This window comes from Myiozetetes cayanensis, unplaced genomic scaffold (genome assembly GCF_022539395.1).
Source record: "Myiozetetes cayanensis isolate MyiCay16 unplaced genomic scaffold, myiCay2020 scf3, whole genome shotgun sequence".
Classification (NCBI taxonomy): Eukaryota; Metazoa; Chordata; class Aves; order Passeriformes; family Tyrannidae; genus Myiozetetes; species Myiozetetes cayanensis.
The window spans coordinates 64,635,931-64,658,797 of record NW_026087521.1 but is presented as its reverse complement, the minus strand read 5'-3'; the positions used below and the strand labels follow the sequence as shown (position 1 = coordinate 64,658,797).

The 22,867-nt window shown below is 44.6% G+C and overlaps 1 protein-coding gene across 1 annotated transcript in view; it reads left to right on the top strand.

The window, feature by feature from the left end:
• Nucleotides 1-1,648: 1,648 nt before the first annotated feature.
• PDE3A (phosphodiesterase 3A) overlaps nucleotides 1,649-22,867 on the top strand; it is a 239,963-nt gene continuing 218,744 nt past the window's right edge. The window contains 1 exon segment of the mRNA XM_050325324.1: nucleotides 1,649-2,025. Coding sequence (XP_050181281.1) covers nucleotides 1,705-2,025 — 321 coding nt within the window. The 5' untranslated portion in view covers nucleotides 1,649-1,704.

The following is a 22,867-nucleotide window of genomic DNA, read 5'->3' as shown; positions in this document are numbered from 1 at the left end:
GACCGTAGCCCGCTGGCTTTGGGATTCCAGTTCGGGCTCCCCATTAAAACAACAACAAACCCAGTAATAATCATTTATAAACATCCATCTTTCTGACTCTTTTATGGCCTCGTAATTGCCCCATCCCTGACAGGCCGATTTATGCCTTGGCCGGCAGCGCCCGGTGACCGGGAGCTCCTCCGCCCGGGTGGCACCGCCGGCTCCGGCGGGGGGAGAGCGGGGCAGGGCCAGGCAGCCCTTTCCTGCGAGTCGCTCCGGCCGCTTTGGAAGCGGCAAAGCGAGCCGCTCCCCGCAGCCTCCCGCAACACCCCGCTCCGCTGCTCGGGTTTGGCTTGTTCTGTTCAGGTTCGCTGCTGGGCTTTAGGCAGCCTCCTCTCCCGGGCGGGGGAAGCGCTCATCACTTGATTTTTTTAGCGTGTAAAACTCAAGGATTATCTCAGCAGTGTTCAGGAGGGAAACCCTTCTCTTCTCGCTCTTCCTCTTTTACTCTTCCCACGCAGCCTCCCTTCACGTCCCTCCCGCGGATCTCTCTCTCGCCCTCCTGGCAGGACTTCGCAACTTCTGCCCAGGCTCCCCTGGCCTTTTATTTGCCATTTTTTCGTCCTGGGCTTTGTTTATTTATTTTTTTCCCGGTCATTTCTCCTTCCCTGCGGCCCGCAACGACCGGGGAGGCTCCTTCCCTTGGCCCGCGGGGCACGGCCGGGAATGCCGCGGGCCGGGCACGGACCCTCGGGCGGGCAGTGCCGTTCCTCCCCCCCGCCTCCTCCCTGCCTCCGCCGGGAGTGCCTGTGAGGCAAAGGATGGCCTAGAAATTCAGCAGCGCTTCTGAGGTGGTACATCTGCCTCTCCTCCAGCCGCCAACCTCCCCCCCATTTCTTACACTGTTCAGGATTTCTCCGCGTCTCTCCCTCTCCCGCACTTTTAAAAAGCAGTTTTAATTCACCGCCCACCCCCCCGCAAGCGCAGGGTGGTCGCGGAGAGCCGAGGCGCTCCGCACTCCCCCGTGCGCGGCGCTGGGCTCCCAGGGGGCAGGCGGGCGGGGGGCGAGCCCTGCGCTCCGCAGGAAATGCCGGCGCTGCTCCGGTCGGGAGCGCCCCCGGCCCGCGGGCCCTGACCGGACCCTACCCGGCCGGGAATCAGCCCAGGGCCGGGAATCACCCCCGCCGGGGGTGTGTAGGGCAGCCCGCCGAGGCCATGGGCGGCTGCCGCGGGCGCTGCCCGCCGGCGGGGCCGCAGCCGGGCGGGGCGGCAGCGGCGGGGCGGGGGGCGCCGGCCCGGACCGCGCTGCTCCCGCCGCGGGAGACCTGGCGCCGCCGGAAACTTTCCTGGGCGCTGTGCGCCGGCTCCGTGTCGGTGCTGCTGGCCCCGGTGGTGAGGCTGGTGCGGGAGCAGCGCGGCCAGGCGCTGGCGGGGCGCTGGGGCTGGGGCTGGGTGCCCCCCGGCGCGGTGCCGCTCTGCCTGCCAGGCGCCCTCTCCGGCGCGGGGCGCTCCCCGGTGCGGGGCGGCGTGCGGGCGGCGGCGCTGCTGCTGCTGCTGCTGCTGGCCGCCTGCTGCGGGGGGGAAGCGGTGGCGCAGACGGCGCTGGCGGCGGGGGAGGAGGAGGAGGAGGAGGATCACTTGCTTTCCCTCGCCGCCACGGGGGTGGTGCTGAGCTGCCTGGCCGCCGTGACATGGCTGGTGCTGAAGCTGAGGCAGAGCGTCCTCATGCTCGCCGTGACTAGTGCGGCCAGGACCACGTCCCTCGTCGCCTTGGAGAGGGTCCCGGCGTCCTGGCGGCCCTACCTGGCCTACCTGCTGGGGTTGCTGGGCATCCTCCTGGCCGGCTACGCCGACCGGCTCTGGCCCCCGCGGCGGGCCGCCCCGCTGGCGGAGCCTCCCGCCGCCCCCCCGGCCGCGGACGAAGCCCCGGTGCTCAGGCGGCGGCGGCGGTCCAGCTCCATGATCTCCCCCGAGATGTCGGGCGGCGGCGGCAGCGGCAACAAGACTCACCGGAGGACTTCGCTGCCCTGCATCCCCCGGGAGCAGGTAGGGCAAGGGCTGAGCGAACGCGTCCCAAACTTTACTGGGGGTCCCGCCGGCGGCGGAGGCGCGGGGAGCTGCGCGCTCCCGCCGCTCCTCGCCAGAGGGGACGCGCACGGTGCGGGCTTTCCCCGGTGCCCCGCGGCACGGAGAGCCCCGGGCGGCTGTCCCGGGACGGGGCTCGGGGGGAAGCGGGGCTCTCCGGGCATAGCCTGACTTGTCCCGGCTGCGGGCTGACGGGGAGAGGGCTCGGGATGTGCTTTTCTTTCACAGCCATCACCAGCGCTGGCTTTCCTTAAGCCTGGCAAAAGGACTGGGGCGGACGGTGCTCTCTTGGCTCTCGGAGCCGGAGGGAACCTGCCCTCAGCGCAGCCCTCGGGTTTCCCAGCGCATCACTTACAAGCCTTGCATTTTCAAACCTGTAGTTTCCTAGAAAGGTAGCTCAGCCCTATTAAACTCGCTCTAAGCTTTAAAGGTGCGTGTGTGCGTGAGCCAAGCAGCCTGTTCTCCCTGGGAGAAGTTCCTAATCAAGGCTGGCCCGCACGGCGCGGGGCTCGTGTTTGCACTTTGCCTCCCCGAGGCTGTTCCCCTGCGTGTAATCAATAGCTCCCGCTCCGCCGCCGCTGTGGGAACCGGTGCGAGGCTCATGCGATTTATCTCAACTTCGTTTCCTCTGAGAGGCTGTGATTGGAACGGCTGAGTGAGAACTTTGTTACTGGCGATGCGTTCTTTTAAATGCGCGCCTCAGGGAACTGGAGAAAGGAACGATCGAGCACCAACCAGTATCTTTACAGCACAGCCGTATAGAGCCCTGCCACCGACATGAGGTGGGCTTAGTTCTGCGCTTGAAGGGTTTCTCAGTTTTTCTGAGATTTAAGATTGTCTCGCCAAAGAATCATTCCATGGGTCGAGTGTAACTGAGCGTAGCACAACCCTTGCTGAGCAGTGAAAAGGGAAACCTGGGGGGAAAATAAGTGTCAAGTGGTGTTAAGCTTTCTTTTTCAATTAGTATTGAAAATGATTCTGTGCGCTGTGGTCAAGTGAAGCGTGTTGCCGTACGCCAAAGATTTTCTTTCAGGTTACTTGCTGGATAAGCAACAAAGTATTTTTCGAAGCAATGGCATCTAACTGTATGGCGTGGGTGGCAAGTTTGGTTCTGAGAATGGTTTGATTACATCCCTTTGTGGTTGGTTGTGACATTTTCTAGAAGAGGGCCTGACAACCTTATATACTTGAGGCTTGTTTTACAACAAATATACTTATTTATTTAACATTTTTGTTTAGGTAAAATAAATATTTACTACAGTGTGAAAAAGTAGAAAGCTGACCCAGTTCCGACTTTAACAGGAGGGAGAAAGAAGGGTGTAAGAATAAGTCGTAAATACAATATCTAAGGCCCAAAATTAAATTTGTTTTTACTTACTTGATGATGTTTGGCATTTCTGGTGTTTCTTACAATAATAATTTGTAAGGTTTTAAACGTATTTCACTCACTCTCACACTTCTAATAAAAGCAGGTTTTTAATTAACATTTATAAGTGTAATCATTCGGAGACAGGGCTCACTGGTCTGTGACCATATCCTTCTCTTTTCTTACGGAGAGAATTCATGTCATCTGTAAATACCAGAGTGTTAAACTGGTGATGGTTAACAAGGTAGACTTCTTTTCCCTCACCAGTGGTGCATTAGCTGGGGACAGTGGTCAGCTTTGCCCCAGCAATTCCCACTCCCAGCCTAGGCTGGGGTTAACTGGCAACTGTTCAGTTCACCCATTGCAGGATTTTGGCAAATTTCTCTGTCTTTTGTTCTCACTCACTATTAATCAATAGTGAGATCTGCTATTGCTTGCGTCACTGTGTGATTAGAAATGGATGACTACTTTTGAGACTGGGAAGACTTTTTGTCTTTTTTTTTTTTTTTTTTAATTAGCACAGTGTGGCTGTGGGTATGTGAACTTTCCTTCCTAAAAGCTGTTCTCTTAAATAAATGTTAGATGATAGAAAAATTGAAAAGCTGAAACAAATGTCTGTAAGAACCTTGAAGAAATGCTGGGAGAAGTGGGACTTCTTTATGGCAAACTAAGTTTATGTTTATAGCGAAAATCAGCTCCCTGTAGACTTCAAGAAGCCCTAGGTAAATGTTTCTCTTTTGGACAGTTTTTAAATATAACATGTTAAAAATAGAGATGAGGCCTTTATAAACAAAACCAGGCCTTCCCTTGCCCCCTGTTTTTAAAAAAACATCCCCCTGAACATTTCTGGTCTTGTCAGTACATCTGGGAGCTGCCAATAATCTCCATCAGGAAATAGATCCACTTTATTGCTTTGAAACACATACTTCAGTTTAGAGACTAGCATTAAGACAAAGTTTTAGAGATGTTTCCCATCACCTCCTGTGTAATCTTTCCTGTTGCTGAGCATTTAATTGCGCTTTTATCTTTCCAGTTGATTCCCTTCTTATCTGTCTGCATTAATATGAGATTCCACAAAAATCAGAATTTCAGAATTTTTCTTTTTTAGTCATACACATCTCAATTATAATCTGAATTTTTCCCTACTAGAATACAAAATAGAATCTATGTGGCGTTGTGATTTAAAGGACAGTACTGGGGGAATTGCAAACTGACATCATGGATAGAGGTATTGACATATGTCTCATGTTAGTTGTATATCCATTTCAAAAAGAATTTAAAAAGAAAACCTTTCATTAAAAAAAAAAAAAACCACCCTCCAAAAATCAAAGCATACCATGACACAACCCTCTGTTGCTGCTAAAAGTGCTCTTTTCCAGTTTCTAGTTTCATTCTATTTTTTTGTGGTTCGTTTTTGTATATGTTCTCTCTCTTTCTCAACTTTGGCAAGTTCTTTGGATTAAAAGCTTCCAGACTGGCATGTGTGTAGACCTCATTGAGAAATGTGTGCGTCCTAATAGCCTGATCTTGCTCCCAGCTGAGTGTCATCTCCCTGTGATTTCATCAAGGCTGGCTGAGGATGCTCAGCTCCTTGAGGGCTCGCTCACCCAGATTTGAGGGAGGATGCAGAGGGAAATTGTGAATGGATGGATAACACAGGGAATGAATGAAGAAGTGGCTTTTTTTTTTTTTTAGTGGTAAATGCACAAGTGCCACAGAGATGATGGCTTTTGGAGTTTTTTCTCCAGGTTTTCACGAACCTTTTAGTTCGTCCTAAAAGTGTGGAGAGGAGGTTGAGGGGGCTGAGGGGCAGAAATGTGTTACATGTATTGGTGTTTCCATTAAAATACTATAAGGCCCATGTGCTCTGAAGCTTATGCCTCTGATCTGTCTGTGTTAATCTTGATATATAGCAGTCCAAAGAGATGATTTTGCCTTGGTGGGTAAAACACCCCGCTGGAGATAGCAGCTAGACAATTTTAAACTGTGCTGAAGACTCCTGATTTTGCTTTTGACCCTTGTTTGTTGTTTGTTTTGTTTTGGGGGGAATGGAAATCTTTCAGCTAACTTGGCTTTAGCGCAAGTGTGTGTTATTTGCAGCTGCTGCAAATAGTTTGCTTTGCCTTTTTATATTTCTTTTTCCCTTGGTCAGAAGACTGTCAGAGGTACAGGACACATCAGCGTTTGAAGTACTTTCTAGTCCCCAAACCAATGGGTGACACAACCTCTCAGGAGAAGGCACCTGTGAGGTGCTGAGCCTTGCCCCGACCCACACAGGAGTAGGGTAGCACCAGGATGGAGGAGTTTCTCCTGCAGCTCTGAGGTCTCTAGCTGCTGGGCCAGCAGCTCCATGAGCAAACTCCATCTGTGTTCTCTGGCTTCTGAGGCACAGAGAAGTTTTCTATCAGTTTTCCTTCTGTATTTCTTTTTTGTTCTTTTCCTCTTTCTGGGCAGTTGGAGAAGTAAAATCTTCTTGACTTGTCAAAGGACATCTGAGGGTCCATCACTTATTTTCAGTTGGTTTGAGACTTGGTAGCTGTTTCGTGATGCCACATCTTTCCCATCCCGTTTCTCCTTCTCAAAAGTTATTTTTTCAGAGCAGTGACTTTGGTGCCAGACTCCTCTGTCTTCCTCCAGCAGCAGCAAAGGTTTTTTTTGCTCAATTTTACTGTTTTTCACGGGGTTCTGGATGGTGACTCTGCTTGTTCCCAGCCTGTAGCCTGGGAAAGTTGTGAGCCAGGACCGTCCTTATCGCTGCCTGTCTGTGGAGTTGAGAGGACAATACTGTAACAGTTCACATGGTTAAAGATATCTCTTCAGTGATAAGAACTAAGAAACAGTGGAGAAAAAAAAATGTATTTGTTGGGATTTTTTTTAAGGGAAAATTAAGGCTTTATCTCTTCTTCTCATTGTTTGACAGCAAGACCTTTATAAGTGCCGGGAATATGTTGGTTCCCCCCCTTTGCTGGTTCTCTCCTATTCTGCCTTAAAAAAACAACAAATGTACCCTTACATTGTAACCAATTTTTAGTGTTATGTATCCTGCTCTCTGGCCTGAATATAGGAGTGATCAGGGTGCAATATAGAGAAATTTAAAATTTTGGAGGGGAGAAGGCAGATTAAATTAAAATACTGAACGTTGTCTATGTCAAAGTGATGGTCTCCTATTAGGCATGTTTTGTTTTATATTCCATATACCTCATGCTAATAAGGTTTATCGAGCTGATAAGTTTTACTGGCATTACCATTTAGGTCACTGAAAACTAAGGAATACTGAGGAGTTATGTCATCTCTGGTGGCTTGCAGAAACACAAGGGTGTAAAATATTTAAGTAAGGCTCCAGGAAAAATCACCCAGGGATTCCAGACGTAATACTTTATTTTCTTTTGCATGGATTCATTTACGCAAACCCGCTCTAGGTTTTTTCCCCGCTCTAAGTTTTTTTCCTTTTTCTTTCAGCCTCACAAAAATGTTAAAACTGCTGCTGAAACTCTCACGAATCTATTTTTGGTCAATCGGTTAAATCAAGAAATATATATTATAGCATATTGGCAAAAAAAGTAAAGTACAGTAGTGACTTTCTGCTCTTTCTGCCTGAAGTGTGAAAATGCAAAGCTCGGGAACTGAAAGAAATCCTGTGTACTCTGGGTTGTCATGTTAATTAAATAAACAGCCAGCACAGTGACCCTGTGTATGAAATGTGTTTTGAGAAGCTTGTTGGGGGTTGGAGGGGAAAAACAGTGACACATGATGTTTTGGACGTTAACTGTGACATTTGTGTGAATCTGTCCTAATCTGCTGTTAATGTGCTTACGTTCCAACTCTTTTTTTTGGGGGGGCTGTGTGAAACTGAGACATAGCTGTGTTTTGCAAATTGAAGGAATATTGCTTGGACTTTTTGCTGCAAAAAAGTTATATGAAAAAAAAATAATCCTAGCCTGGAAGTGGAAAGGTTGCTTGGTTCTGGTGCCTGCAAACCGCAGGGCTTGGAATGGGGCTGAGCTGACTGCATCCTAAATGGTTTGAGAGTAAAAAGAACACTGCTGCAATTAAAGCTTTGAGCCAGTTGCTGTGATTTACTTACATAATCTGATGGGAGATGTACAGCTTGTAGCATATCCCTTGGTGGACAGGGAAAGAAATGTACAGATTCCGATGAAAAAGTGGAAATTGGATTTTTCTTGATGCATGATTTTTTTTTTTTCAATCTGCTCGGTTTTGAAGAAGCTTTTTTATGAATTACCAAACCTTTTCCTCAAAGTCTCCTCTGTGTTAGTCAGAGTGTCACTCTAAGAAACGCCTCTCTCCTTTGGGCTATGTAGTTTTTCAGGTTCCTTTTTTTTTTTTTTTAAATACGTCCAGCTTGTCTTGCTCTAAGCCCTGATCTAAGTGGTAGCATCAGTTTCCTTCACCGGGATAGTGACTGGGGAAGTAATAAAAACAATAAAATAATGCGATATCTGTTTGAGTTTTAAGGGGGGGTGAGGGGTGGGGCAGGAGCTGGATTATGGCTGTTTCTGAACTGTTTCTGGAGATTCGGTGAAGCCGTGGGAGGAACTGCCGTGCCCCTTTATCCAGCTTTGGCGTCTTCTTTTGTTTTGTTTTGTTTTGTTTTGTTTTTTTTAATAAAGGGTTGGAGCTGCTTTTCTTCTCCCTCCGTGTGGGTGTATGTCACTGTCGCACACGTCTCGCGGAGCGATGATGATGATGATGGTGCCCGTGCTGAGGGTCCCCCTCGCCCCGGGCGGTGCCGGCGCTGGCGGGCGCGGCCCCCTAGAGGGCACGAGAGCCCCTGCGCTGCTCGGCGCCGCCGAACCCGCCGCGAACATCATCCACAAAATCTGTCCGTGGTCCTTAACCCAGCCCGTGCCAGCGTTTGTTTTTAAGCTGCTGTTGCAGATGCGTTCCTCGCTCCTCGCACCACCACCCACCCGATTCCGGCGTGTCAGCCGAGGCGCTTCGCCCCGGGCTAGCACGGTGAGGGACAAACCAACACACCTGCCCTAAAAGCAGACTGTGGGAAGGAGAGTCGTAGCAGGTTTTGTGTTTCGAAAAGCCAGTTACGATTGGCACGTGGCGTGTGATTCTTGGGGCTGTCCTGTGCAGAGCTAGGAGTTGGGCTTCGATGATCCCTGTGGGACGCTTCCAACTCAGAATATTCCATGGCTCTGTCATCATTTTTGGAGATGGAGAAGCCGCCTCCTTCTCTGCCAAGAATCCAAGAAAACAGACTAAATCACCGTTAGGATTTAGTATTGCAGCACCTCATGGCTCTATTCATGTATGTAACTTTTTATAAATAAAATGGGAAATGCCACATGGTAAGTGCAGTAGCAGAATATTCCCTTCTGTTCTGCCCTGGTGCGGTCACATCTGGAGCTTGTTGTCCAGTTCTGGGCTCCCCAGCACAAAAAATACAAGGAACTACTGGAGAGGGTTCAGTGCAGGGCTGTGGAGATAATTAGGGGTCTTGTGCTTCTCTCTTATGAGTGAGTAAAGGCTGGGAGAGCTGGGCCTGTTCAGCTTGGAGAAGAGGTGATGTTATCAATGAGAGGGGATGTTATCAATGCATCCACATATCTGAAGGGCTGGTGTCAAGAGGATGGGGCCAGACTCTCTTCACTGGTGCCAAGTAACAAGACAAGAGGGACAAACTAAAGCACAAGGAATTCCACCTGAATATGTGCAAAAACTTCTTTGTTTTGAGGGTGACAGAGCACTGGAACAGGCTGCCCAAGAGAGGTTGTGGAGTCTACTCTGGAAAGATTCAAAGCCCACCAGTACACCACCCTGTGCACCCATTGAAGTGTATCGGGGTTTTTATGCCAAACAGGTTGAGGATTAGATAAAATGGCTTTTTTTTTTTTTTCTTATTCTGGTACTAGTTAGGAAAAAAGTTCCCAGTTGGTCACTGTTGTGGTGTGCTTAGTGACCTTGTCGTTTAATCTGAAGTGTCCACTGACCAGGGTCTATTTCTGCATGACTCTTTGTATTTTTACTACAATTAACTTCTGAAAAAAATTAGGGAGAAGATATTTATAAGCATCAATACAGCTAAAGGCTCTCCTTCTGCCCCTGCACAAGGCTGGAAAATTACAAACCCTCCACATATCGGAAATAGCTCAAAGCATAGCTGAGGCCTTCTTGGCTAACACCCTCAACCTGCCAGTGAAACATGAGGGCTTAAAGTGGTTTATTTGACTTTTGTATTTTGTAGGTTGCTTAAGTTGGCTTTGTTTTGTAGTAATATTTATGCTTTGGTTTGAATTTTAGAATAAAGTAAAATTATATTTTGCTTTTTTTATATAATGGAATTTTTGCCTGCCTAAATCTGTAGGAGTGGTGCTTTTCAGATACACTCATGATGCTTTTCTGATGGTTGCTCAAGTCCTGAGGCACACCCTGCTGATGGTTTAAAAAGCAACCATTCCTCTTAGACTGGTTGGTCTTCTTGGAAATATCTCAGCTTTGTTAAAAGCTGTGTGAAATATGAATATGATGATGCCTGCTAGAAAACTGTATCAGTTGCTGTGTTTTGAGGATCAAGTCACTGATGGTTGGTTTTGTTTTGTTTAAAAAACTTCTTATTTCTCTGCATAAACTTGCAGTTTTCTTTGTGTAAATGATAATACTGCAGGGGAATAGTTATTACTAAACTTCAAAACTGAATATTACTAATTCTGAGCAGCATCCTTCTGACTGATGTTTGAGTAAATCTGTCCATAAGCACATTTTTGAAATGAATTCCAGAAAGGGAAAGAATTGACTGTTTGAATGCCAAAGGTTAATTGCTTTTTGAACTATTGTACTCCCGGGAGGTTGCTGATACCTTGCTGGCATCTCTGTATGCTGGAGTTGCAGCCAGGGCACCAGCAATAACCTGAGCTTCTCCTCATCCTGGGGTCCTGGGGTACAGATACTTTTCCGAGTCTTTTGCACTTTCTTTTGCTATATGGTTTTATATAAACCCGTGTATGTTTGTGTTTAGTGTCATAGAGGATAGGCAGAGCGTGCTTCTGTTTTGTTGCATAAAAACACTGATCCTTAGCAAACGCATACACCCCAAATTTACCTTAAAATGTGAGTGTGGGGCTGCTGAAGAGGCCGGAGTGGTGGGCTGTCTGCCGTGTGGTGTCAGTGAAGCCGCTCAGGTGTCAGTCTGCAAAGGCACCCTCAGGGGCATTTAAGTTTGCTGCCTGAGCAGCAGTGGATGAGGACACTTGGGAAGGGTGATGTGTGAGTTGAGAAGCAACGTCCTGGCAATTTTTACTCCACTTCTATGAGCAGTAATCTAGATATGCTCCCCCAAGCTTTTTGTTGCCTGCAGAGTAAAAGTTGTGAAACCTTGTCTATGCTCATGTATTAAATCTCAATTGAAATGACAGCTGTAGAAAGGTGCAGACCTCTGTGCAAAAGTGTAGATTAAAAAGAGTTGCACAACCTTGTCTTTTGTGCTGTCTACCCTTGCCTCTGTTAATGCAATTTCAAGTGCTTTTAAGATTTTTTTTTTTCCCTTTCTGTTTTCTTTCTTCTCTTTCCCTTCCTGGCTTCTCTTCCCCTTTTTTCCTATTCTTTCTTTCTTATTGATGTCTGTTAGAGCTCACCAGCTAACAGATCTAACTTGGATTTCCTTGCAAAGTAGTCTATGCCTCTTCATTTACACTACACAGACAGGGCTGTTTCTATATTGATAATGCTGAAGTTATTCCCCTTAGACTTGTTTGTGAGTGGAAAATAATTTGTTGGATGCTGGTGGAATTCTCTACTGCATTTCTCTTCAGTTTTACTGCTGATGCTAACCATAAGTTACTCCTGGTAAGGTCTGATCACTGTATTTTGTGTTGATAAGGAGCTCAAGTGTGTTTAGATACATTTATAATTGCAAGATAACTGATAAGATATTTTTCGTGTAGCTGGAGTTTTAGTTTGAGTCTGTCAGAGGGATTGTTACAGGAATACTTGTGCTGAGATGTAGCCCTGCATCTTACTCTTGTAAGAAAATGAATGCCTTTAACTTCTCCTGAGGGTCGTTCGGTGATATTTTACAATTTATATTCTGTAACTCAAGGTTTATTAAAAATGCTATTTTTCTTATATTCTTTTTTGTAGAGGTTATTGATCATCTCCTCCCTGCCTCTGCTATCTTCAGTGGGAATTGAGAGTGCTCAGCCCTCAGGGTAACAGAGTGATCCTTTCACTTCTGTCCTTAGTGCAGGAGGAGTATTCACATCCACAAATCCATTCAGAACTTTTTTTTTTTTTAACAGCTAACCATTCTCTTTCGTATTTTAAAGTAAGTAATTCGAAGCTAATATTGATTGTGCTGCTCAAAATGTGACCTGTGACCTTGTAGCATTTTTTTATAGATGCCTGTGCATTCACACACACACATATATATATTTATATTTATGTCTCTGTATATACACATTTGTGTGTGCATATATTCAAATTCAGATTGGTATTGTACAGTCTAGAAGGATAGAATTCGTTCTTTGATAGCACAGTCAACGAGCTTGACTTACATGTGACAATGTTCTTTCTGGATATTTAATCCTATTTTCTGGTGTCTCCACGGGCAGGTTTGTTTCTTAATATGCCAGCTTCTGTTACCATTGCTTGACTTTTGATTTGTTACAGTTTGAATCTTTGTTCTCCTTTCTTGATTTGCAAACGCGTGCCAAGTTTTGCAAATATTTTTTCTCTTCTTTTATTTGCGAGCACTTGAGTGGTGATTTTGATCAACAAATAGCTGCTTGTGTCTTACAAACCCATATGTTCCAGTATTAAAATTGGAGCTTGGTGCCACAACTCTGTACCAGAGGGGCAAAGCCGCAGAGGTGCTTTACGTGGTATCCCCGGTGCCAAGACTGACCTGCCACTGGCTTTAGCTGTGAAGTGGAACGCGGGGCTGGCCGGGCAGGAGGAGCTGATAATGTCCCAGTGCAGCCTGAGCTGGTGTCCTTCTTGTGGGTATAAATGGGGTGTTGTTCAGGGGAGCCCTGGCTGGTGAGAAGTATGATAAGGCCAGTTGAAATAAACAGGTGACTTGTATTTTTACAGATAAGGATGATGAGCTTTGGCTGGTCTGTTATGTGTAGTGAGTATGTTATTGCTGCTACGTACCTATTCTCTGGGAAGCTGTGGACTAGTTAGTATTTGGTATTTATTAAGACAGTTCTGAAAAGGTGTGTATTACAACAGTTCCCTGAAATTCACTGCATTTCTGTTGATTCTCAATTCCGTACGAGCTGAAATGTTGCAACATAATTCATATGCCATTACTGAGGTTTTTTGGTTTTGTTTTGAAGACCAGCTTAATTCATATGCAAGTGCCATTCTTAAAAGCAGTCCTAATTGTCTACTGATTACACAAAACTGGAAATGAATAAACATTTTCTATTACAGGATTTAATGCTGTACTTCCTGTGTGCTTGTGAGGAACTGTGAGGAAGACTGCCAGATATTTGAAAGTTAAAAGGGGAACAAGGGTAGAAAGAGAGCCTTACCCTTTCCAGCAAGGCTTCTGCTCAGAGTTGCAGAGCATTCATCTTTCCTGTGACTTGAGGAGAAGCAAAAACTGTTTAGAAGCAGTCAGGTGTACCAGTAGGTGTGTACAATTTGATTATTTTAGGCAGCAGGGGCTCTGTACGTGCCTCGTTACAGAGCCCATACTGAGGAATCTGTTCAGTGGCAAAGGGAAATATTTTGTGTGCAAAACTGATACTGAAAACTGACTTCTGGGCCACAGAATACAGGATGCTGATTCTTGCTAAGCTCGCTGTGTTTGTGTCAAGCCATGTAATAGAGGAGCATGGGATAATAGTGCAACAATTAGACGGACCGGGGTGCCAGCACTAAATCACATATTCCAACTTAAATTCCACTTGAGGATCCAAGCCTGTCGTTTCCTCTTGGCGAGGCACCTTTGGGGTCAGAGCCAGCTAATAGGAAATACTAGGCACTGGGGCTTAACTGAAATTTAGGACATCTAAACCTAGCTTGCTGGATACATCTGTTGTGGTGAGACAGAGGGAGATGGCAAATCCAAATGTTTCTTGGAGAGCTCTTGAACGTTTTTATGTGAGGTAGTAAAGATATGGATTGTCTATCTCCTTCTCAAATCCATCCAGTCTTTACTTCAGCTTTCTCTTCTGCTGTTTTTGGTGTATAAATCTAGTCCTAAAATATGTGATATTCAGGGTTGATGGACGATGTCTGTGATATCTGTGATAGCAGTGACTAAAGTATAGAATCAATGGGTTTTATTGCAATATTTTAGCTGCCATCATCCTTGGATCTAGAATTTTCTTTTTGTTTTGTATTATGTGTAGACAAACTAGAAGATTCTTAAGATTAACCTTAAGATTTAGTGACTTGTGCTATGATCTGCCACTCGAGCAGACTCTTTGAAAACCCAGGATTTTAAATTCTAGGTTCATGCATGGACCTGCTGTTGTGTTTAAACCTTTAGATTTTATTATTCTTTTGAAAACTGCAACTAATCTGTGATCAAAAATTCTTGTGGCTGCAATTATATGTGCTTGTTTCATGTTCTTCTTTGCTTTATATACCGTCTCTTCTCAAATGAAAGAGGTAATGCAATGCTGAGGAAAACGTTGATGTTTAAGATGAAGTCAGTGTATTGCAAAATTTACTGATAGGCACCTAAAAAAATCCCAGCCCAAAAAATCCTCAGATAGTGGGAGCAGTGACAAAACAGCTTCCTTTACTGCCATTCAATGCACTCATGAGAACTTGGCCTAGGGGCTTCTGGGTCTTTTTTTTGGTTAAGGTTTCTAGAACTGAGATAAAAGTAATGATCAGATTGTCTTAATCATTCATAATAGCAGGTTAAGGAGGTGAGAACTTTAGGCAGAAACCTGATAGCCCAGAAAGTATCTTTCCTGTGATCTTAATGGCTTGCTATCTAAAACAGTGAATCAGTGTTTGTAAGCATAATTATGTGATACACTATCTTTTGAATGTTTGAGTTTGCAATTCCAAATGTTTTTAATGACATTTTAGATATCTAACTTCTTAACTGTATGTAGGGTTTTTTTTCCCAAGTATTTATTTAATAAAAAGCAAACTTAAATGTCATGATATTGATGCCATGATAACATGCTTTGAGTTAAGAGCTTCCTCAGTGCCACTCTTCAAAATGGTCAAATGTTCCTTTTTGATCTAGGAATGTTTACATCAGCAAATCTGAAACCCCTTTCCTCTCTCATGAAAGAGAGGGCAAACAATTTAAGGATGGGCTTTGGACACTTGATTAGGAGTAGATTTGTTTCACACTGTCTGTGACTGACCCCCAAGAAACACAGCAGTTTTGTCTGGTGATATGTTGTGGTTTTTTTCCTTATCTCATCTCACTTCTTTCCATTCAACCAGATTAAAGAGCATCTGGTGATTTTTGGTTTGGTTTGGTTTTGGTTTTTTTTTGTTTGTTTCTTTGGTTTTGGTTTTGTTCCTTTGTTTGGGGGAGAGGGTGGGGGGAGAAGAGGGAGCATGTGTACCTTTGTGGAGCCAGAGAGATTCATCCAGGAGTTTCAATCGGTGGAGATGGTACCTAAGGTTTTAAGGGATGATAGAGTTACCTGGCTCGAAGTGCAAAAGTTTGAATTCAAAAATTCATGGGTGCCTTGGAGGAAATTTCCATACATCAGTGACAGATATGCTCTGGTTACAGTATGTGAAATGAACGTGAAGGGCTTGTAAAGTAAATAGAAGAGTCAAAGAAAGAGAGTTTCAGACAAGCACAGATAAAATTTCCCAGAAGTGGATGAAGTCTGTCTTAAGAATGTATATTAAATAGAGGAAGATGCTCACTGATTTTTCATTTGTTAACAGCAAATGAAGAAATTCATTTAGATGATTACTGCTGTTATTTCACCTCTCTCCTTCTTAATGCTAATGATATATATATTTATTGTTTAGTCCTTTGCCTTTCCATAGGCTGTGGTGGCCTTTCAGCTTTTGGGACTGTTTGTTCTGAGCGATGGCTGCAGTGATAGTGTGGCTCATGTGACATCATAAACATTTGTGTTGGCAATCCCTCCTCCTGGAGGACTCTGAAGTCTGACAGTGGTGAAGATGACTAAGTAGAGACAGATTTATGTGGAAATCTTATTAATACCCATAAAAGAGAGAATGAAGGCATAAGAAATTTGGCTCCAAATAAACAACCAAAAAATGCTCTGTTCTTAGAAGCATTTGGCATAGCTCCATCATGCCTTTTGTGGGAACTGGCTCTTTGTCTGGCCTAATCAAGACTTCTTCTTTTTAAAAAAAAAAAAAAAAATTACTAAAGACTTCCACTTTCCCCAAACTTTCTCACAGTAGAATAAAATTAATTTTCACTTTGGTAATGCACAAATCAGCTAATTATTTTAAAGACAATGTAATACAGATGTCTTGCCTTGTTTCTCAGCAAAGATTTAATGGTAGACTTGCTGTGAGATCTTTCACTGCCACCAAATGTCTGTAGATGTTACATGGTGCTCATAATCAAAGCAGTTTACAAAAAAGGGGAAATAATTTTCACCTACAGTGTGTGATGGATGGAAAGAAATTGTATCAGAGATGTGAAATTCATAATTGAGTTCTTTGGTACATTGATCTAAATTTACCCAGATTTTTAAAGTGCACAGTTTGAACTTCATAGCAGAGATCCAGCTGTTCATAATGGGCTTTCTGGTAGGTGGTTTTGCTGAAGTCCCTTTTAAGTCAGCTTTTTGGAAACAGAAGGTTAGCAACTAATTGAGCATTGTGGGTTTGTTCTGTGTATATATTCATTTTACGCAGGCTGTAGCACTGAGAGTCTCACGGGATCGCCTGCCATTGCTGTCAAGGCTCCCAAGAGCAGTGCCCTGCTTGGCACACCCAGCACTCTTGTTTCACATTTGCTGTTGGCAGCAGAAGGCCTTCTGTCCTACTGCTGGGAAGAAAATGCCCTTCAGTCTTAATTCAGTTCAGCCCAAGGGGTGGTGAATATTGAAATGCCTGTGCAACACCAGGAGAGTGAGCTCAGTGCTTGTCAGGAAGGGCTTGCCAGCAGTCAGCTGAAAGGCTCCTCACAGTGTGCCTGATATTGGCCTTGGAGAGGAGCCTCTGACACTCAGTGCCTGCTCAGGCACGTGCTCTTGTCTGTGCAGCTGCAGTAAGGTTTTCTGCTTAGAAAACTCATCTTCAATTTTTGTATAATCCCTAGTATGTACAGAAATATTTTATAAATAAGATGCCTGCATTTTAGTTCTTTGCATGTGGGTAGAGCTTCTCGTCTTGCAAATGATTTCTAATGTGTTGTTCCTGTTGAATGTGTAATTGAAAAAAATTCTGGTTTGCTTTAAGCTGTTGCTGTAATGACCTGGGTCTGTCGTTCTTCAAGACATTTTGTTTGAGATCTTTAGCTGATCCACGTACTAATGAGTGTCTTGTACTTTTTCCATGTGTGTATTATTTTTCCCAGCAGGTAGGATATTCCAAGCTCACTCCTGATGTGAGTCCATACTGATTTGAAATAGGAAGCAATAAATTAGCTTTTAGGTCTGGCTTATGAGCAAGATCTTATTCTTTATTTGTTTACCTCTGCTTCTTGGATGTGTGTGGTTTTGAGGCCTGCTGTTAGCACTGCCACTGAAATTGTAACCATTTCAGAAGATCAAAGCAGCAACCCAATGCAGAAAATAGGAAAGAATTCCTGTCTAGATGAGGTCATAATTTGTACCTCCTCCTCTTTGCCAAGGCAAAGCTCTTCACCGTGAACTGTTGCTTACAACTTGGAGTGACAGCTCCTGTGCACTGGTCTTCGGTTGTTTTCCCTCATCTGGTGGTGGTGGGAAGGATCCTGCATTGGGCATATTGGGCATATGATTGATGTCCTGAAAATGACTTGTTGGCCAGGAAGTGAAATTATCTTGGATTTGAAGTCCTGGGGCTGCGTTCCTGTGATGGTAGCAATTACTGTGCTTCTCAGCTTCCTTAGATGGCATAATTCCTTTTATTAACTTTTGGTAAGGTTTCAGAACTGCCATCTCCACCCATCCTCTACTTCCGCCCTTGCACTTTTTTGTCATTTGTGAGGCAGTAAAACTGCAAGAAAACATGTTTCCTCAGGCCAGTAGGTTTTATCATTAAGAGCTGTTTCCACACAGAGCTGCCAGTATTGAAATCTTTTATTTCTTTGGTGTTGTAATATCAAGTGGCAAATTGGTGTCCCCTCTGCTAACCTTGCTTAGCATTTGTCTTGGTCTTCTTACTTCTTGAAAACCCTGTAGACTACTGGCTTGACATTCTGAGGTGTATCATGTATTCAACTTGGGCTGAACTGGGTGGGCAGTGAGGGCATTTGGTGTCTCACAACGATGAATATGCTGACAGATTCATCCTGTGTTGCCTTTTGTATTAAAAAGTGTTTAGTTAAAAAGCTGCAGAAATTAGTGCTATTTCTTGCTTGAGTCAGAGACATGGTTTAAAGGTGGATACTGAAATTGGTAGCTCTGAGCTGCTGTCTTCTGAATTCAAGAGTTGCCCTACATCTCTGTGGGATTCTTGGAAGCTGAGGGTGAGGGAAAGCCTGAGAGCCGTGGAATATATCTTGTTGGCCTTACTTGAGGTAATTGAAATACTAAATCAGGTGAGGTGAATTAGTTCCATGTTCTCCTTCGGTCCCATCTTGTTCTTTGCTTCGGCCGTGTGATTTACTTGGGCTAGTGCAAAATCAATGTGCAGATGCCTTTGGATAAAACTGAGTTTGAAGGTGAGTGAGGTTCTCAGTCCTCCCTTGTTTGCCATGGGGGCCAAGTGCATCACATCCGGTCTCAGCTGGATGAAGCCTGGAAGTCCAGAGTTCCCTCTGAATTCTTCTCGTACTTTACAGCTCCTCCCTGCTTTGTATATACAAACAACATTCTTTCAGGGGACTGGAGGGCGGAAATGGCTATGAACAAACCCCATATCTTTTCTGATATGTCAGAAGATACCAGAAAAGAATAGTGTGCTCGGTGTCTGCTGGTAGCTGATTTCTCTTCATCCAATTTCTTATGTAGAAAAGGAAAGTTTGGTTGGATATTAACGGGAAACTTTTCTATGAATAGTGGTAGTAAAGCACTGCAATAAGCTATGCAGGGAAGCTTCATCTGTGAACATGAAAGGTTCATTCAGAGTTGCCTTTTAGATATTTTTCCAAGTGGATCTAGATACCTTCTTTTTCTTAGACAAGCATAGTTTTTGCTATCATTATTTGCCCTCCAGCATACACCTCCACTGCCTGCATCTGGTCGTGGGCTGTCCCCCCCAGCTGCTGGCCCACATCCTAGTGTGGTGCCAGTTGTTCTCGCTGTTTGGTGCAGACACAGCCAGTAAGCCCCGTTTATGTTCCACTTGATGCTGATGTGCAGTGTTAATGTTACTCCAGAGCCAGGAGTTTGCAGTCTAGTGCCTGCCCTTAGACAGGATTACTGAAGAACAGATCAAGTTTCTTTTGTCTCTTCTGCTGTTGCCCTTCTCAGATTCAGGAGTTGCTGTGCTGTTTAGTTTGCATTATCAACTTATGATTGGTGATGGTCTCTCTTTTTTTTTTTCCCTGTTTTCTTCCCCTTGAACAGTAGTGTTCAAGTTCCAGGTAGGCTCCTAATTGCTCTTCGTTTTGGCCCAGCTACAAACTGATTTATCAAGTCCACTTGTTAACTTAATGCTTTTATGGCTGCCAAAAGAGTGTTACATGGCGTAAGTGAGATGAAGTGGCCGGGAGTTGTTAGGCTTTGTGTGTAGGGTGGTTTCCTAGCAGCCAGATAAGAGACAGCAGTCTGAAGGGCATGACAGTGCACCAGCACCCTTGCTCACGTGAGTTAGCAGCGTTGGACTTGGGAGAGAGCTCCTGCAGGAGGAAGGGCCTGGGGATGGGTGCGTGTAGGGTACAGCATGTTCTGAATCTTACGCCCTGCTGCCCAGCCCAGCCATTCTTGTCAGCTTGGTTTTTAATATGCTTCTTGTCAGTTCATTCCCCCCCCCCTCCCCTCCTTTTTATTGTCATTTCAGTCTGAACTAACTGGATGGTTCTTAAAGGCTGTTAAAATCTCAGCACGACAGCTGTAAAATTTCTTAATCAACTCCAGGAGATAATCTTTCCTAGGAGAGACCTTTAAATATGTTGACTGTTGGCAGGGATAGGTCAGATGCCTTCAGGTAACTTTCTGGGAAGGAGTCTTGTTTTCCAAACCAAGTATTTACCTGCTTTGTTAAGAACTAAGGGACTGGCTAGTGGGACCTGTTATAAAAGTCCTCTTTTACAGTTGTGCTAAATCCTCTTAAAGAAAGCAAATAACTCTCTTGTTAAAGCTGCTCTGCTCAGCATAGAAATAAAGCAGCTGTTGTGACTGTCAGAGGCTTTAAGAAAGACTTCAAATTGGAAAGAATTTCTAGACTTGATGAAACGCAGTGAGTTATGGCAGTGCAGTTTCATCTCCAGTTTCTCTTAGGAGTCTGGGAAATGTGTTTGAGTTTGGGCCCCAGAACTAGTTCAGAGTTGTATTTTAAGTGGGTAGGTGACACTTGGGGGAGATAAGCTGTGACAAGAACTAAGATTTTTGTGATTCCTCTGTAAGTCAAATGACTATAAATATTTGAGTTTTGGTGTATTGAACCTGAAGGATAATCCCTTCCTTCCTATGATGGATTCCAAAATTCAGCAGTGGAAACACTGAAGAATGTCACTTGGAAGTGATGCTGACCATATTGGTGGTCTAAAATACCTGGTTAAAACTACTTCCAGAGCTTTTTATAGCTTTGAAATTGCAAAACTGAATAGCTCTGAATTATACTAAAGCTTCTTCAGATATCTTGCCTTCCTTCTCCTGAACTGGGAGAGCAGAAGAAAAAAACCACAACCAAACAGCCAACATTGCTCAGACTTACACTTCTCTTGTTCTGGCACTGCTAGTTGTGAGCCTGCAGTGGGTGCAGGGATATTAATTGAGTTACCTCCCTGACACCTCTGTTTTTCTCCATGCATGGGGCTCTGTGAAGTGTAGGACATCCTTGGGATCCTGGGCTTACAAAGGGGGAGAGCAGGGTCATGTTGTGAGCTCAGCAGTACAAGTGCAAATGACACATTTCAGGACGAGAACAATGTTACGTATGGAATTTGATTGCAAAATGCAAGTGTTTATATATAGAATAAGTATATATGTATGTTTTTAATTGATGTGTGGGTACATGCAGGCCTATTAATAGATGGAAATAGGGAGAGGGAAGAGAGGAAATAAAGCAGCACAGCTGTGATTTATCAAGATTGACATGAAAACAAATATTATTCTAGTAATCAGAGGAAATTCTCTGTAAAGCATGTACAAGAAAGGTATTTTAACCCACCTCAACGATTTCCTGCCCAACTATATCCAAAGACAGACTTCTTCCCCTGCCCCCCCATTAAGGGTCACTTTTAAATTACTGCTTCTCCCCTCCTCCGTTTCTGTTGATTTTGGGCTTTTTGTTTGCTTTGGATGTTTTTCTTCTCTTGTCAAATGCTTCTTAAGTGATTTTTGACCTGGCATATAAAACTGCAGCTGGGACATGAGGTAAGGATTTAATTTCATGTTGAACTGTAAGATGTACTGCAGCTGAAGGGCATTGATATTGCCTCCACCAGGAGCTGGAAGGCTGGGAGAACTTGGTAAGCTCGCCTGGTGTGCTCCAGTTAGTAGTTGAGGAGGTGGTGCCCCTCAGTCTGTTTTTTTCATAGAATCATAGAATGGTTTGGGTTGGAAGGGACCTTAGAGATCATTTAGTTCCAACCTCCAGCCATGGACAGGGACACCTTTCACTAGACCAGGTTACACAGAGCCTGGTCTTGGACACTTTCAGGGATGGAGAGTCTGCAGCTTCTCCGGGCAGCCTGTTCCAGTGCCTCACCACCAGTCTGAGCTGGTAGGTTGACTCTGAAGCAGCTGTTTGGGTAGTCACAGCTTTTGTACAGCTGGTCAAAGGAGGCAAAAAGAATAGCTTTACTCTCTCTCTATCATAACTGTTTCCAGGTCTTAAACATCTGAAATCCTAGCAGTGTTATAGGAGAAAAATGGTCCAGTAGCAAGCGTGGGTAGAGCCCTTCTCAAATCTTCCTTCGTGAAGCCTGGCCATGATGATGATGATGGTCCAGTACCATATGTAACCAGAGACATGGAGATAAGTGGTTTAGGCAGAGTCACCTGGAAAATGTTTGGTGGATCCACGGGTTGAATCTGTCTCTTAAACCACTGCAGGTTCCTCTTGTCAAACTTCATCTGCCTGAGGGCATCTCTTAGGACCCTGCAAGTGCCTAAACCTCTCTTGCATTCAATTATTTTCGTCTTTGTTATTAGAAAGGATTTTTTAAACTCTGTTTAATAGCATTCCTGCTTCAATTGTCTGTCAAAAATGGGAACTAACAAAATGCAGTTAAAGGGCCTTTTTGAGGTGAAAAAAAAAAAAAAGGGAAGAAAAGAGAGAAGAGGGAAAAAAGGAAAATACCACTTAAGTGGATGCTCTACTTTTTGCTACCCAGGGAAGTTTCCCATTTCTTGTTGGCAGAAAGACTTTGAATGCCTTGTGCTCATAAGTCTTCCCTCTCAATGTGTATCGCAAACCACAAACACACCATTTGTCTGCAGGGAATTATATTAATAATTTGAAGAGTGACTAGAAATAAAAACAAATCTGGTTAACATCATCCACGATCTGACTTGATTAAAAAGAATTTCCCCCTTGAAAAACTACTCCAAATGCTGTTTCTGAATGAAACTGGAGGTAATAACAACAGCTGATAATACAGGACTGAAAAGCATTTGCAAGAAATGTAACCTGGAGGTCCCTTCTAGCCTATAATGAGCCCACAGATTGGAAAGGAGTGACAGAGGAAGACTAAGCAAAAGACTTCTGGCTGGGGCTTTTTGTGGTTTTCTTCTGTGATCTTCTTAATATTTAATGGTGAGATTTATATTTTCAAACATGGCTTTATCTCCTAAATATATTGCAGAAGGCTAAGTTGTGGAGAGAGGAGAAGGAGTGAGGGACAGCTTTTTCTGGGGTGTTGAAATGCAGCTTTGGCTCCAGCATTTGAGTTGGAGGTTTTTGCAGAAGTCTTTGGTTAAGGAGCATTTTCTGCTGCATCCCAGGTGATCTGGTCTCATAGGAAGCCCAAGGCATTTCTCTGAGTTTTACCCAGCTAATTGAAACCACACTTCAAAGGGGTCCTGGAACTACTGAGCCCCTAACCCTTATTCCCTGGGCACAGCAGACTCTTCCTGTGCCAGCACACTGCTTGGTGTGGCTGTTGAGCCGTGTGCATGGCAGTGTGGGCAGAGTCCTTGGGAAAACTGTGAAAGCCCTCTTTCTGGAGCATGTTGGTTTACTGAGGCCGGGTGGTAGGAGGACAGGGAGGGAAAAGAGCTCAGTCATTTG